Genomic DNA, 17,883 nt, shown 5'->3' on the forward strand with positions numbered 1-17,883 from the left:
TTTGTAATGGTGAATATTATTTTACAATTTCAATCAGCAGGCAATAACAATGCAAACGGATAACAAAAAACCTGCTGATATGGAATGTCAACATGATGAATTTTTCCCTAGAAAAATCTTAAACCAGCTGCACTCCTGTTAATGTACTGTTCATGGCTCTCAAGCATACATGTCTCCTAGACAATAAGAGTAATATTCTGCTATAAGATGATACTATGCTTGGAAGACTGCAATTTCTGCAGCTGAATACTGACTATATACCTGAGTGTTCTGGGCTTTCCTTCATGAAATTTTATACATATGTTAGGCTAATGTTAGAGTGAATACAGACATTCCTGTGTTTTCCTGCTTCTTTAAAATAAAGACGGAATAAATTCTATTGTACAATTAGAAGCACAATATTTTATAACAGTGATAGAGGGGAGAATAAGGTATTTCAAAGTTCAAAGTAAATGAAAAAATATTGGCACTTATGTTTTACAGTAATGGAAAGATTCGTATATAGAAACAAGCACTTACATTTAGATTTTAAACATTTAGGCAGCATTTCTTGTCTTTCTGACTATTTTCATGTTTGTGGTATGCTTTGTGAATACAGTGAATTTTCAGTAAGCATCAGAGTTTTGAAGCCATTGGTACAAATCCGTTTCTTAGACTGACACAAGAATCTTTTAGCTTCCAGAGTTCGAAATTGTGTATCTTTAATGAATATGCTCTGTGTGCTTTCTGAATGTAGCAGAAAACTTACCAAAAATTTTAAACGCTTTCCTTCTCCAGAAGAGGAAATCACTATTTGGTGTCCACGCTGCCACTTACGGAACAGCTGACGCGTCACACTGTCGGAAAGACAAGCCTTGTGATCCCGGAGGAAGTCTCTAGTAACAAACTTGCAATGCTTGCCCGATCGAAGAGTGGCATATAACAAGAAGGTATCGTCCTCAGAGCTGAACAAAACAAATGCAAAAGACAGATGTTGTTCACAAGGCAGGAAGTGGTTGCAGGAAATTAATCAAATGTTGATCTGAGATTTATTCATCAGCAACACTGAAAATTCCCATCACTACTCTAGTTCCCTGGTAGAATAAAGAACTTCTGCTTATCACAGGGCACCAAAAGTTAGAGTGCAATGAAAATTAATTGCATGCTACACAGAGCATTCTTTCCTCCTATCACAATCTGGTAATACAACAATATAATCTTTTGCCACATAACTTAAAAGTGCTATGTGGAACAGAACTGCTAAAACTCATAAGGTACCTCCAAAACTTTGTTGGAATATAAACAATCATCACAACTGATAATAAAATGTAATGCAGGCAACAGCACCAATCTGTGAATCTTTGCCTTTATTTGTAAATATACTTGCAAAAGGTACTATGATTATTTGGAAAATATATTTGGCTATTAAACTGAAACAATTTTAGGGGAAATAGGGCATGAGATACCCTATAACTGGAGAAGCTGAGCAGAACTTTGCTTGAAACCACTTTTTGATTGCTGTGGATTACTGTAATAGTAAAATGCAAGAGACAAGATCAGGTAGGATTTCCACTGCAGTAACAGTGTCTCCTCTGTCAGTGCTCAGATAGCAGGAAAGAAAGCAACGTGATTCAACAGCAAAGAGAACAACAGCCAGAAGCAGAGAGGGGATGAAGGAGAACACATCTGAAACAAGAAGCCAGACAGAAGGGACTTGGATTAGCTGTTCAGGGAAGTTCAGGGAATTTGAATCACAGAAGAAACAGCAGAGATGGGTGACGGATCAACAGTGCCCAACTTGGATGAAGACCAGGTGGAGCTGGAAGCGAAGGGAACTGAGACTCATTGCAGGAGGAAAGCAGGGCAAGTAGAGGGGACACTGAGGAAGAGGCAAGTTAGAGACAAGGACAGGTTTGACTGGGCAAGAGCAAGGGGGTCGTGCTTCTTAAATTAGAGAGGCAGAGGGTCCATTTCCATTCACAGAAATATTCTCCTCCACAAGCAGCAAGGAAGTCAGCGCTCCAGACCCTCCACACTCCTGGGCTACCAAACAACACTGGCCAGGCACAAAATTCATCTCCCCCATGCAGGGCTGACACAGCAGACCATGATGTGCACTGATGCTATCAGGTATTCTGATAGTTCAGGCCACTATCGCCTTGGCAGTGGTTTTGAGTTATAAATCCTAATAAACCCTACAACATGATGCTAAGTGATGAAATTCTTCATGATACAACTTTAATATGTATTATTTTTTGAAGCAAGTACAGCAAGTGATATGTTTCTCTTTCACACACACAGCATGGGAGATACTAGTAATGGTACCAAAAACTGCAGCTGTTTATACTGATTTAAAATGCACATAAATCAAGTGTTCATCTCCATTACATTTGGCCATTTTCTTAAACTTACATATTTTCAGCAAAGAAGAAGTCTGCCTTATTCTGCATTTCCTTCATAACCTCTCTTTTCCAATTTGAAGAGTTACTCAGCATGTGTTTGCGGCCCAGCACAAGCAATCGAGCATTCCCTTTTGCCAGGCAGTTGACAGCTTCAAATAGCTGCAGAAAACAAAGGAAACGCAAAGATTTTTTTAGCTGTAAAAACAGACTGACAGGAAACGCTTTCACATCTGTGTCTCAAATAGTGGGACTTCTAGCATACCCTTATTTCCCACAGTTCTTAACTGCAACATGAATTAAGCATATAACTAATTTAACTCCCTAGTGACAAAGAAAAATAACCCAAACAATTCATTGTAGGAAGCTGCTGTCAAACACACAGAAAATACATTGCTATTATAAACCTCTCCCAGCTCCTGCAGCTTGAGTGACATGAACGAACTCAGGAAGAGTTGTAAGGAGATTTCAGAATTTCAGAGTCAGCTCAGGGAACCGAATCACATGGGGATTTAAGTAATACCTACTTTTTGAAATGATTCGGTGCTGAAGCCTTTGTTGGTATCAGAGGACCCACACTGCTTTTCCAGCCCCACCTATTGTCCAAATTACAGAACTACATGTGATCTGGCTGCCCTGGGAGGAGAAGCCAGCGGCGGTGAGAGGCAGTCTGTGACCTCAGGATGAAGGTTTATGAAAGCCACATCCAGACTCGCCTCCCACTTAACGAACCGACATCCTGGGGTAGCAAGTTCACTGCTACGCCAGTTTCTCTTCAGATGGACCTTTCACCAGCTGCTTTGGGCTGTGCCTGCTCAGCAATAAATGCTTCTCAGGACTGGCACCGGCCTTGGCTTTCCCTCCCCACTTCCCCCACAGAGAGCTCACAAGTGGGGAAGGTTCTGGCTTTCAGCACCCAGGATATTGCTGTGGACTGCTCACAAAGCAATAGCATTTCAGTTCTGTCCAGAAAGAGAGAAGAACTCTTTCTTGAGACTGAAGCATCGTGTTTGAAGGCCAAGGATGGTACGCTCGACCTTCAGGGAAAGGCGCTTCCTCATTTTTACCTGCATTTACTGCCATTAGTTGTCAATATACAATCCCCTGGTATTTCTCTAACCTCTCTTCCCTGTTACGTCTTCTCCCTGTAACACCTCTAATTGCCTTTGTCCTCTTGCTCTTTCCTTTCCTTCCTGTTTGTGATTCTTAAAATTGTTATCATTATCTTTTGTTTCAGGGGCTAGAAAGAATTGTTCTTCTAACTCTTGGGTACAATTTTGCAATGCATTTGGTTGTTCTACCTGCAAGTAGCGGTGGAAAGGGGTGGTACTGCTCAATCTTCTCTCAACTGCACATTCCCACTACTTCTCTTGCATCAGATCTAACAATGTCACGACTACCTACGAGCTCACTGATCCAGCAAATAAAGTATTTTTGCAGGGTTGAGCTTGTGGCCACACAACTGACAGGCCTGAGTCAAAGGCGATGACTGATGGGAAAGCAGCACTGGAGGTGGTGAGGGGAGGCAGCTGGGACCACCCTGCTCAGCACAGGGCCTGCGGATGCATCCAAGTCAGTGTGCCACAAATCTGGATCTGAGGATTTGAGAGAGAAGGCCAGAAGATTTTCTACATTAATTTGAACTGTTGACCTATAAGCTGCTGTTACCAATATTGACTCTCTTTTCATGGTGCCATAGGATCTCAGTGTTCAGGCAAAGCACAAGAGCCTAACAGCACCTACTGAAACTGGCTTCCTGCTTCCTGAGATCATGCTGTACATCGGCTATTTCCCTACATGCATACATCTACTTTTCCATGGTTAAAACAAACAGGACATCATGTGAGCAGGAAAAGGCCAGATGTAATAGTTTCTGCCTATACAATGGCAGGTAAAAATAAAAATGGCATTCTCTCCATTGCATGTCCTGAATCTTTGGAGATACATTTCAGAACTCTTACTGGAGCACGGAATTGAAAGATACAAACAAAAGCCATTTTTATCTTACCAGAAAGCTTTCCGAGTAACTATATTAAGTAATAACATATATTTTTGTTTATGTCACATAATTTATTTGATTATTAAATTATGAGGTTATTAAAAATTGAAAAAACAAAGTTCAGTTATTCAGTATTGACATTTCTTTTTAAAATGTCTCCTCTGGGCAGTGAAAACTGGCTCATTGATTTTACTTGTTTATAGTCACATTTATTTTCTAGTTCTCATTCACTGGCCCCATCCTGCAAATAGCTGGATACAAATACCAAAGGAGAACGAAGTTTGTTAAGCTGAGTTCATCAAACTTAGTAAAAGTTAGGAATCTACCTACTATGTTCATACACATTTTCATGTAGAGAAGTCAACAGTGAAGAAATATCAACCATGAGTAACTTAAGCAACTCCTTACAAATTGAAAATGAAAATACTTTCTCTTCTTGCCTAACGTTTTGCTGTATTAAGGGAAGGTTAGCAGAAGGCCATGTGGAAAAAAGAAAAGTTCAAAAATTTTTTCAAATAACACTCCAGAAACTGATTCCACAACATCTAAAATAAAAAACTTGGCAGCAAGAGATTCCCACTGGAACAATAAAAGAAACAACTCCTAGAAGCAGACTATGAGTTAAAGAGTCCCGGGAATGCAGCTGCATTAGTGGTACTGCAAAGAATTGCTGTTATGTGAACTGCTGGAGTTTACCCCAAATAAAACCAGGAAACGCTATGGTTCAACACAAAGGCAGCTGGATTTCCAGATACAGATTGGTCAGTTTGGGATATTCCCAAGTTTATAAAAAGCTTAACGGGCTTGGACCCAGCTCCCTTAAGTCTTTCTGAAGGTTATAAATAGTGTCACATTGTACCTGTTAGTCATATGGACTTTCTTCTCCTACATGTTATTAGCGTATGAGGTTCTCTAGTATGAAGTGCTTCTGGGAAAAAATTCAGGGGTTGGTATAAATTAGGTACAGTTTTGCAATGGAAAGACTCAGGCTTAAATCATAATAAAATTAACGGGAATCACCATTGTAAAATTTAGAAAGTCCTGCTTGCATAACAGCACACTGTCCTCTACTTACCACAAAGGTTAACCTTTACTTACACAACTAAAACACAGAAGATTGAAATTATTTTTGCCTCTAAAAGATAAAAATAGTTTTGTTCTGCACACTCCCTTGCCTGATGCAACTTTACTACAGAGCATTCGATCTCATTTTAGGCTCGGGCATTTAACAGGGGTGGGCTACAGAGAGTCACAGAACTTACAAGGGGGGTTTCCTAAGTATGTTACTCCCACACCTGACTGCTTCTCAAGAAAGGAAGACATTAGACACACAGTTAACACTTGTTTTAGTCATAGAGGAAACTGAACATAATACTTTTAACAAAAAAACAGCAGTAGTGATCTCTCACTTAAAAAGACATGAATGTTTTATTAATCCAGTATTTCCAAAAGTTATCTAAAAATTATTGTTACCTGCCACTACACAATATAAATACGCTATATGGAATAAGCTCTATGCAAATGCACCCTTTGAATGTTCCCACATTCAGGCAGCAAACATCAGATGCTCAGTTGGATAATCTGTTCAAAAGGCAATCTGTATAAAACATTAAAACATATAAAACACACATTCCCTATGCTATCAATTTTCTTGAGAATGAGGATTAGAAAATGAGCAAAAGAACAACCTTTTATGAATATTATTATCGTTCAAACTTGGACAGCAGAGTATATAAAAATATATAACCGAAAACAGGAATTATAAGATGCCATTTTGCAGAGAAGAGAAAATAAACATGGTTAGACTGGCTGCTTCATTTCACATAGCAAGATGTGGCTGAGGCAGAGTAGCAGCAAGTTGTGAACCGCTGCTCTTCTGCAGAAATCACTGGTCGCACAACAAGGCACTAGAATTACTCCTGGATTTAATAGATAACTGCTACTGCATTCAGTCTTATTTTCTTTTCCTCTGACAGGGTACACCATGATCCATGTTTCTTTCTGACCTACACAGACATTTTAATCACCTGTTTGTGGAGATCACTAGATCCTTCTCCAAGGAACTTGTGCTCATTAGCACCTGCTGAATATTATGGGCTTGTAATCCCTCTCATCATTTATCAGTTACATTTAAATTATTCTCACGCTGTTCCAGTCTGTGTTTAATTAGATCTTTCTCAAGCTTCTCCTAAAACTTAACATTTTACTTACAATGCAAAAAATTGTGTGTTCACAGCACTTCAGCAAACGACTCCGAGGGAGCCAGGTTGCAGCCACAAGGTATGAAACTACACACAGATCAATGGAAGAGTCAAGACCAGCTGTTCACAAACATATCAAATATCTCCCAATGTGGTTCTTGTAAGCACACTGCTAATAATTTTTCTACTTTAAAAAAAAAAATCCATAATAAAATGGATGTATGTAGCCAGTGTGCATGTTCTAATTCTTGATTTCTGCACCCTAATCTGTCTATCAGTGAAGAAGCAGCACACTTGTACAGTACTTTGACTGAGCGTGTATATTTATCTTTCCTTGGGACAGTCCCAGAGATATGAGCTATTTCCCGACACGTAAATGAGTTCTTTTTTGGTTTTGCAGCAATGCCATTTTATGGAATTTCCCCTCCACCACCAAGCTGCTGCCCTCCTACCACTGTGCACCTTTTTTTCTTTTTTTTCTCTCTGTTGTGCTGATATAATCTATTTGTTGGGCCATGTTGCCAACCAGATCAGAGCATAATCACAACTGCGCTCACACACCAGGGCAGGAACTTCTGGATCAGCGGAGCCAGAGAGAAAAGAGGTGGGGAGGCAGAACAGTAGGACAGAGAATGCATGCTCCGCGGGATAATGCTGATGGTGAACTCCTCATACCATGTAAAAAAGCCTGAGCTTTGCAAATATGAAATGTAGCAACTACAAATGCTGTAACTGGTAGTTTTACATGTTAAAAATCAGCAAGTTATACCTTAAAAGAACCACTTTTCAGGTAAGAATAAATACTAACAGCTTCCCATCAGAAGGAAACTTTTCTATACAAATTCCTGGAAATAAGTTTTGCAGTAACCCACATTTACAATTCTGCACGATTTAATGGGGATCAAACATAGGGGTTAAGCTGGTAAAACAGGGAATCCCTGTCACACTGCAAGATTAATCCTCATTCTTTAAATTACACAACAGCATTATGAAGTAAATGCATAATTACATCTCCATTTTACACAAGTGCATAATGGAGCACAAGGAAGACAGATTGATTACCACATACAAGGAAGTATGAGCAGAGCAAAACACAGATTTCCCAAGGCTTCACCGCCAGTCACCCAGGCTGGTCACTAGATCACGCTGTGCCACGTGTCCCAGTCCAAAGGTTTGCTTGCCATAGGGCAGCCCTTCTCCTTGGGCACTCCCAGTGGTTTCCCCTTTGTCAGACGGGAAACCCCTGAACACCGCTGCCGGGAGGCACACCATGCACTGACTCCGCAAAATGTGTCTCACTTGTATACAGGTACAGCATGAAGAAGTAATCACACACAAAAAAGTTTGAATTGTTGTTAATAAATTGTATTTGCTATTTTCTGAACATTTGATTTCACTAACTGCCATTTAAAAGCAAAACATACCTCCAATCAGAAATCTGCTAATAACAGCACCAAACTGCTCTATTATTGCTATTTTCACCTGTTGCTGTTGTGCCTTCCCACCCACCATGGCAGCTATGAAACTCCAGAGGAAACCTCGACACTGGCCACAGGTAAAGAGCTGCCATAAATATTGTCAGGTGGGGCTGAGCACAAGCATTCTCTGCAAAGGCCTGCAAGGAATCAATTCCCGCCATCATCACATTTAGTGGACTTACAGTTTCATCATTTTCAGTTCCCTTTTTACATATTGTAGACAAAGAAGCTCAGAAAACCTACTTTAGTACAATACCAGGAAAGAGACACGATGGGAAGCCAGAGCTTCCTCCCATGGCATGGACAATTGCCCAGGGAAGGTGAGCGAGCTGCTTGCAAGACAGGCTGAACTTTCTTACTAAGCCTGGCAATTTCACCAAAGCAGATCCAATATGGTTATCACAGCAGCAAACATAATAGAAGCTGCTTCTTATATTATCTACAGTTTTACTGATGACACAGTGTACATTAATCAACAAGTCCTCTTTATGCAAATGCAGGAACAGCATAGACATTTATTGAGCCCCTACGGATCACCTGCCCCTGACTAGCAAGGGAGAGCTACTTGGCAGGGAAAGCAGTGATGGATGAGTCAGTGACCGTCACGAAGCTTCATCAGCCTGGTTTACTTTATGCTCTTGAGACAGCCAAAAGTTAACTCCTGGGAAACACCCCTTACAATACTGGGGATCTCTGCAATACTGCAGAAACAGTAATGTTGGGAATATTTGTATCCTGTGTTACAATACAACTATTTAGATTGACGCAACACATACATCATCATGCAAAACTCTACCAGTGACAGGACTTTACCATCACTGATAGCAATCACACTACATTTAACATGTTTTAACCTGTCTGCATTGACTCAACACTTAGAATTGACTTATCCTCTCTTGACGCATTCACTACAGATACGTCTTAACTCCTTATCACAATTCATTAAAATTTGCAGTTTATTTTTAGATGCCAGCTTTTGCTCTTGACTTCACTGTCCACTATATTAATCAAAGGCAGATTATTGCTTGAGTAGGAAAAGTAAATCCAAGTTGATTTAATATAGATTGAGGATGATATAGTAGCCTCAGTCTGCTCAGACGAGGAGACGCCTAAACACAGCTCAGCTGCTTGCAGAGTAAGTTTTTCTCCCAGGCATCCTGAGGATGCTTCTGCAGCCAGGTCCAGACCGGCTGCGTACTGAGACACCCGGTGCTCCCGCACAGTCCGTGTTCCCACTGACGCAGAACTTGGCTCAAGGGCAGCACAGGATGAATGTAGAGATATTGCTTCCAGGTAGGTCAAAATGGCCTACAAGGACACTCCAGGGACTGTGGCCAAGGTAACAACCCCTCTTGAATCCTGGGTAGTGGGGAGAGTAAAGCAGAGTAACTGTGAACAGCTTCAGGTCAGGTACAGAAGCGATAGCGTAATTCATTTTTTCCTGTATTCATGGTACCCTGGCAATTATGCCAGTAATGGAGATGTCTTTAATTACAACTCTACTTGATTTCAACTGAAGGTGCAACCTGCTCAAGATAAGCTCTGAAACTGATCTGAATGTAGAAGTAACGTGTGTCAATATGCTCTGACATTATATTCTGCTATATTATAAACTGTAGGTAAAATTTCCAATTTCAAACAAGCCACACATTTTTTTATTCTACTGACCAGCCCAGAGAACCGCACAACACAAACCAAACCTTTGTAAATTAACTTTAGGTTTGGAAATCCTGTTATGAATTTCTCCTGTGCAACATGAAGATAGGGACAGGTCCCTATCCTTCCCAGCAGAGAGCCATGTAAGAAAAAAAAAAGGTTTTGAAACAGATATTTTCTAACATATAGTCTAATTATGGCCATATTGTGCTCTTTCTTGTTCCCAAAAGGCACGACAAGTAGTGATTTGATGGACAGTGAAGCAGTATGTCTTAGGAGAATTAACAGAATCGAGGTGGAAGGCATGCAGAGACCAAAGAAATATATACACAATTTAAACACAGAATTTAAATTGTGTGTATGATGTGAAGGATGGGGAGGCAGGAGCGGGATGATCAGGTGGAGCTGCCACTGGCTTTTTGGAGTCTGGCTTTTCAGAATGGATTGTCACTTTTAAAAGATCTCAGCCACTCTGACAAACCTTACACCTGACAAACCTTTTAGTGTGACCATTCTTGCTCATATTTTTTGAACATCACGCCTTTTGAATGGTAGTATTTTTATCATCATGATCTTTAGATTAATAGATGTCAACATGAATAAAGATACAAAAATTAGTAGTAACAGTAGCTAACATAGCATGTTATTAAATGAACAATGCCAAGAACTCTGGAAATGATGGCTGAAAAAGAGATGGACAGTTGGGGAATTGCTGAATATTATAGAAAAAAAACCCAGGAAATCTTTTCTGACTCTGACAACAATTCAAGAAATACGTGGACAAACAAACATTCTTCAGTTGCATAACAGCATTTTTGGAAGTTGAATTTTGTAAGTCACTGCAGTGCCAGTCAAGTTTCTCAATCCAAAAGTTTGTTAACCAGCTAAAATACAATTTTCTTTCCCAATCACTTACAAAAATTAGAATGTTACTTTAAACATGCAAGCCAGCCCCTCGATGTCGGCCCAGCAATTACAAAGTAGGCAAAAAGATAGGGTGAATATGTAATCCAAAGTAGCATTTTGATAAGGCAGCAACTGGGGAATGTTCAGCTCACAATTAACTAGAGCCCAGTCCCAGCAGCTCTAAGTTTCATGTTTTAATTGTGGACTGGTGGTAAGATATTTCCTTTCATTAATTTGAATTTTTCTGAATATCCTCCCTTCTTGAGTAATGTAAAAGGGCAAAGATGTTTCCCTGTTTCTGGTCTTCTCTGAAATACTTTTTTTAAAATCCAGAGCTATCTTAAGCATCTTCTTTCTACTTGCACTGCTGTTTCTTCAGCAGTATTTGCTTATTGATCACTACACGTTGCTCCACTGCACTAAGCACTATGTATTTAATCTTTATATTCATGAGGAAGCAAGTTACATAAAAATGAAAAGGCATGAGGTTTTACTTATTTTTGTATAGGCTTCAGAAGAACAATTAAGGCCATAAGAGAGTTTCTCTTATCATTTATCATTTTAGAAAGAATGTAAAAAGTAGCTACTAGAAAGGAACATTTGTGAAGTAAATGCAGCTGTGCCAGTCTTAGATTTTCACGGTGTGGGTCGTAAGTTATATTTAAGTACTGAAAATCCAAAATGTGAACAGGATCTCTGGGTGATAGTGGCAGCAGTGGTGATGGGGTGTTATGAAAATGAAAGCACAAGCTTGACTGATCCTTTCCATAGATAGGAAATAACTTGGTGCAGGACTGAAATCGGCTTTGTAAGACTGAAACTGACAGTTTAAAAGATACCAATATTTTAGCTCTCACCGCTGTCCCATGCAGATGTCTGCACAGCGTCACTGACCTCGTCTGATGTTCAGTGTTTTCCCCCCTCTCCAATCTGTGGTTCAAAAAGTCCCAGACGGTACTTTTGATCTTTGAGGAAAGGTGCCACAGCAGCTGGGGACATGACTCTTGTAGAAGGCACAGGCACGATGCTGTTCAAGGCACATTAGACATATGCTTCTGCATAGGCTATTTCTATGCTCACAGGTCAACAGGCTTAACATCCAGGTAGAATGACACGATAACCAAGGAGACCCATTGGTAAATCCATTACTTGCAGTTGAAAAAAATAATTGAACTACAACACGCAGCAAACATCTAGAATAATCTTCATGCTGCTTTTCTTCTGTTTTTCATTAGTACTATTTTCCAGCTGCCTGCTACAGATTACTATTCAGAGATACAGGGGTTACCTTCAAAAACAATTGCTCCAATAAGAAAAATTTTGCAGCTCTTAAATAAATATATTAACAAACACTACTCAAGTGAGTAGTGATTTCTCTTTTAAGGTCAGAAACATGAAAAATTTGTTTAATATGAAATAGAACATACGAAATGCTCTTCAACAGGACAAAAATCAGCAGAAGCAAAGGAAAGCACAAAGGTGGTGAGGTGGAAAGAGCAGCTGTGTGGTCAGTCAGGCCCACCTACCCTGGGTTGACCATGCACTAAGGCTTTGAGCAAGGAGGGACCAAGGAAGGGATCTGTTTAATAGTGGTAAGAGTATAACTGGTATTTCCCAGGCTGGAGAAAACTTCAGGGACTTTCATAGACACCACTACACCTTGCACCGCCAGTCCCATGAGGCAAAGGTTCAACTGTCTCATTTGGATGAAGGCTGCACACCCTGGGAAGTGACACACTGTTCCTGCAAAATCCCCAAAGATCTGATGCAGTATCACAAGTGAACGTAACCTATGGGTCAGCACTGTTTTTCTTAACACAGTCATTAACTTTGTCCATCACTGCAGACTCAGGCCGTTTTACTATTAGTAATACTGCAGACAATACCTATCTGGAGATCCTAGGCAGTGAAGGTCTGAAAGCCCCCCACAATAGCTACAATCCACAAGATCTAATTTACTCCAGTGCTTTTAATATAAGTTTACTGATAATAGTCTGCAGTACTCAAGAGCTGGACACTGGGCAGGCCAATGTCTAAAGTATTTTTCTTTAGCTCAGGAGATAAGATACAGCAATTTGACAAACAGATAATATTGTCAGCTCCTACAAATTAATTATGGATGATATTTGGCATTTGTCTAAAAGCTCCACCTCCTGGGAACAACTATGTGAAAATCTTTGTCTACTTAGTCTTTTTTTTTTCCCCTGTAGACAAGTTAAATAAGCTTGAGAATATGAAAATATGACCACCAGAACAGCTCAGACAACAGAAGCCAAGTAAGAACCACCCACCTCTTCTTTCATAAAAGGATCTATCTTTTCTAAGCAAATTTCGCTTTGGGGACTCAGCATTATGTTTTCCAGATATCTGTATATGACCATACCAGCCAGCACATTTGAGGAATTCTGTTGCATCTTCTCCTGCTTTGACCATTTCCGTGGACAGAATGCAGAGACCCACCTAACAGCCCTGGGGCACCCAGGACCAAACAGCAGTGCTCAAGTGCAAGAGGGAGCTATAATTTCAGAACTATTTTGCTTATCAAATTATCAGATAGCTAAGGGTTAAAACTCTGTGTCATATTATTGCTTATGTTAGCTAGGCTGGCAGAGTGAATGGGCTTGTGGAAATGAGAGTGAGTGGGATGAGAAAAATCCCTAACCTATAGCATTTGTGTTTCTGAAAGCCCATTTTGGGATGCCCATTCAATGGAAAGACAGAGCTTTTCACCCTGCAAGGCACTCAAGTATGAAGATACGTATTACCAAGGAGAAGTGAGAATGTCAAAAGCCTCCAATTCTTTTACTTAAGCCACTTACTTTAACTATTGAGACTTACGGCCATCATACATAAATGGATTTAAACAGTACAGTGCAATGTTTTACAGGGATATCATGTAAATTACTTCAGCTGCTGAATGCAGTGTAGCGACATAAACTTTAGACAAGCCCAGAATAACTACTCCAAATAAGGAGCAGGGTAAATCAACAGCATTAAGACTGACTGGTTCTGCTTTATGACTACCTGCTTGCAGCCCTTACAACTACTTCATTTTATTTACTCAGTGTGTGGCAGCTTATTGCTGTGGTGGAAGAAAATTTGTATCAATCAGTCATTCAGTCATTCAATCAATCAATCAATCAATCAATCAGTCAGTCAGGTATTATAGGTAGTACTGAAGGAATACCTGTCTTCCACTGTGCTTTCCTCAAACGTGCACCGAATGTAGAAGCTCAAATTCAAATGAACCACAGCTTTAATAAGCACCTGCACACCATACTAGTAACTTTTTTTTTTCAGGGTATAGTGTAAGCACTACCTAGTTTACCCAAATATCACACCATTAGGAAATAAACAAGGAGAGAGGGCATCAGCAAGGTTGACCTCCCCACCTGGATATACCACCTGTAAGGAACAACTCCACAGACCCAATGGAACTGAACTGGCATTCAACTTCTGCCAGAGCGTTTATGGCACACAATGCACGCAGTTTGTGCACGGTGTCATGTCAATGTGACTCCTTAAGAGCTCAAGACCCAAAAAGATTCAAAACACTAGAGGCAGAAGAAATAGTACTGCCAACGTACTGCTTCCTTTTTGGCAGTCATAGAAGTGAGCAGGTAAATGGCTGAATACACAAGCATCACTTAATTTGTGATTTACATAAGAGGTAAGATGGTATCATCAATATGACAGAACCACAGGTCCAGTTTTAACAGTCACTACAGAAAACATTGTGTAAGGATGGGACAATGCGGCAGCTGGAAATGGTAGAAATTATTTGGAAAAATCAGACAGAAGTATCAGTTAATAATTCATAAAATTGGTTGGAAAATAGAGTTTATGATGTTTATATAATTTTGACAACCTCTTTAGCTTCTGACTCACCCGACTCATTATAACTTTAACACGTATTTCCAGCTAGAACTGTGAGAAGAACTATTTGGATCATTAAAGAACTGAATGGTGAATAATAAATCCGGAAAAAACAGCATCACAAGCTAGTATCCCTGCATGGAAGGAAAAACCGGCAGATACTTACAAAGATTACTATGAAATATGTAAATGATTTGAAATAGAGAATTTCTCAAAAAGAGGAAGCTTTCCTACTAATGAGACACGGCAGTAGGTACAATGCCAGAGATTAAGCATTCAAAGGGATTTAAAAAATAATTTTTGGAAATAATAGTTATAGTATAGAGAATATGAACCATTATTTGATGGAGATGCACATAAAAAGGAGAACTCTAAAACAAACAATGCTTTATATGGTTATTTCTTTATCTAATGTTTTTCGATGACGTATTTTTAAGATCTCGAGGTAGGCATCTTTCTAGGAAGATGGAGAGTGAAGATTTGTATTGTATAAAAGCACCATGGCTACTAATAAGTAAATACGTATATACAGTCTTCGGTTTTCACTTCATTCTCTATTATTTAGAAAAATAAAAATCCAGAAGATCTAAAAACATTAAATCATGTAGGCAACAGGGGACATCAGGTTAAGGAGCAAATAAGGAAAAATGCTGAGAGTTTCTGGAAGTACCAAGGAAAGTTTTTTTGCTTCACACATGGAGATAGGGATGACCGTATCCACCCTGCAGCACTGACCACTGACCTGCTGCACCAGCATGACGTGCACATGAGGTGACCCAGCACATACAAGACTCATTTGCAGGAGATACTGCAACTCAAGACCTTCTCTGCAGTTTATTTCAGCTTGGGTCACATTGCTATGACTTTTCTAGAAGAAATCCCCAAAATCCCCTTATTTCCCAGAGTTCTTTCTGTATAACAAAGGAAGAGCCCTTGCAGACTAGCACTGCCTGTGCTAGAAATCAGCCTGTGGGTTGGGGTTTTTTCCCTGAAAATTTGAAGAACAGCAGCAGCAAAGGTATCCATAGCTTTCATGTTATGTTCTTGGTACTGGTATTCTCACTGTATCACTGCTGTTCCTCACATGACAAGAAGAAGTGAAATAATGTACAAGTCCCAGCATGTATGATAATAGCTTAATTACATTTTTTATGCATAGATCAGGTCTGATTAGAAGCATTAATAGACATGCTTGCAAGGCTTCTAGGCATTTCACATTTTGTACTATTCCAGATGATGTCTGGATTGCATTGGTGGTGGGGATTCAGACAGATGATGCCCAGTCACTGCTCCATGCTCCTGCTCTCTCTGTTGCTGTGTTGTAATTTAACCACAGCAGAGCCACACCAGCCATCAGCCATGGAGACTGCAACACATTGCTGCAGTGGCACACGCCAACTCCCAAACCTTTCTGAGGTGAAATTAATTATATATTTTTTATTTTTTTTTAATTGTATATCCATCCCATCTCTTATTCTTAAATAAGGGGAAAATACAGCTCATTAGGAATTTTTATTCTACGACAAATAAGAATACATTTTTAAAAACAGTTTAAAATCTACAGGAAACTTTGATTTGTTACATTAACTACAGGTAACCTATAAGACCAGGATACTTCAAACTGAACTGCTCACAGTCACGCAGGAGATCAACCATTACACAATAAAATGCTGGTCTCCTGAGCCCAACTGGAGGGGTCTGCTCTTTAGCTCAACAGTAGGCCTGAATGTCATCATACACACTCAAGTAGAACAAAGATCCTATCAAGAAAGGAATGTAGTTAAAAATGAAAAAGAAACAAAAATCTGTGTGATACCCATCTTGCATAATTGTATGAAAGTTTTTTATTCCAGACAATTTACAAAAAGAATATATGCTGGTTATTTGAGAAGGTCTGTAAAATGGCAAGTTAGCTGGAAAGTGCTAATGGGGACTATTCACCATTTCTCAGCACAAGCAGCAGAGGCCATCATACAAAACTAACAGACAACAGGTTTAAAACAAACAAAAGCACATGCATTATCAGATCCTGTAGAACTTCAAGACTCATTGCGCCAGGATGGCTTGAAAACCAAAGGCAAAAATAAGCTGGGAAGGTAATTAAATACATTAATCAAAGAAAACTCCATCAATGGCAATTAAACGTGCTAGTCAGGATGTAACTTCTTCACTCAGAAGTTCCTAAATCAGCAATGCAATCTGGGAGACTGTAACAACCGGAATCATCATAGAATCATTTTGGTTGGAAGAGACCCTAGGATCGTCCACTCCACTTCTGACCTCTGTCTTGATTAGACAGGTTAGACACTGTGGTTTGAAACAACACAATGCTCTTATCTTTTTCATAGCAAAGAGGATAAACATTTCTTGTCATTTCTAGAAACTGACTCCACTTATGGCCTAGTTCTGGTAGCAGCCTACAGAGAAGTGACAAGTATTTGAATGAGACCTATTCTTTACAGGTAAACATATAGGTTTAATCTAATTTGATGTAATTTAGATTCAGACCATAGATCACGGCATAAGTCTGAATTTTATTTTTACTTTTTTTTTGCCCTGCCTTCTTCTCCCTCCCCTGTTTGGAGGAACTGCGCAAACATTCCCATAAATAAAATAAGTAAAAGACAGAATAGGGACAGTCCTTTGCCTGTCACCTCTGCTCCTAATGTACAAAATCAGTACTGGAAAAAGGTGAAGCTTTCTTAATAAGTGTTTGATGCAAGAGGTCACCTGAAATGGGCAACAGTATTTTCGATAAGAAGAGTTCTTAGAATTTTTCAGAAGTTCAGTTTGAAAGAGAAAATCTTGTGAACTGGTTTGAAGCAAGCATACCGCCAAAGTGATTGTGTTCCCTGCATGGAATTTTAGTGCTGGTGAAACTGGTCTCCTAGATTCAAACAGGAGTTCCCATTTCCATATTCCAGACAATATGAAACAATCAGTTTATAAAGAGACTTAAGACTAAAAGTGGTGGACAATTGTTCTCGACTTTCTACAAGTCTAAGATTAGAAAAATAAAATCACTTTTAGTTTGGTTTTAAGCTTTGCTGCAGGTTATAATAATTTTATAACCTCAATTTAAATATATTTAATTACCTATATATAAATGTCTCTTCCACTCTTGCTCTACAAGTAGAATACAACTAGAGAAAAAACATCAAATGCAGTTTAATGGATACTGGATCATTAATCAGCATGCCAATATACTGAAATCCCTGGGAGTAATCTTCTGCTCAAAAATTTAGGTTTTCATAACTTCGTAAGCAAATCCAAATGCAGTTCACGCTTTTGTTTCATTGTACTTTCTCTCCTTCAGATAATACAGCTTCCAAATATGTTTTCTTTCCTAGTTTTACTAAAAAATAGCATATTGGATATAAAAGCCAAAT

The 17,883-nt window shown here is 39.4% G+C and overlaps 1 protein-coding gene across 5 annotated transcripts in view; it reads right to left on the bottom strand.

The window, feature by feature from the left end:
- The window catches only part of PRORP (protein only RNase P catalytic subunit), a 53,072-nt gene that overhangs the window by 1,418 nt on the left and 33,771 nt on the right, over positions 1 to 17,883 (bottom strand). For 4 of the 5 annotated variants that reach the window (XM_080344543.1, XM_080344542.1, XM_080344545.1 and 1 more), the window contains exons 6-7: positions 2,392 to 2,540; positions 749 to 944 (exon numbers count right to left, since the gene is read on the bottom strand). In XM_080344543.1, coding sequence (XP_080200669.1) covers positions 749 to 944; positions 2,392 to 2,540 — 345 coding nt within the window. The remainder of the gene's footprint in view (positions 1 to 748; positions 945 to 2,391; positions 2,541 to 17,883) is intronic. The other variant, XM_080344546.1, reaches the window with a different exon arrangement.

The sequence above is a fragment of the Nesoenas mayeri genome (genome assembly GCF_963082525.1).
Source record: "Nesoenas mayeri genome assembly, chromosome: 5".
NCBI lineage: Eukaryota > Metazoa > Chordata > Aves > Columbiformes > Columbidae > Nesoenas > Nesoenas mayeri.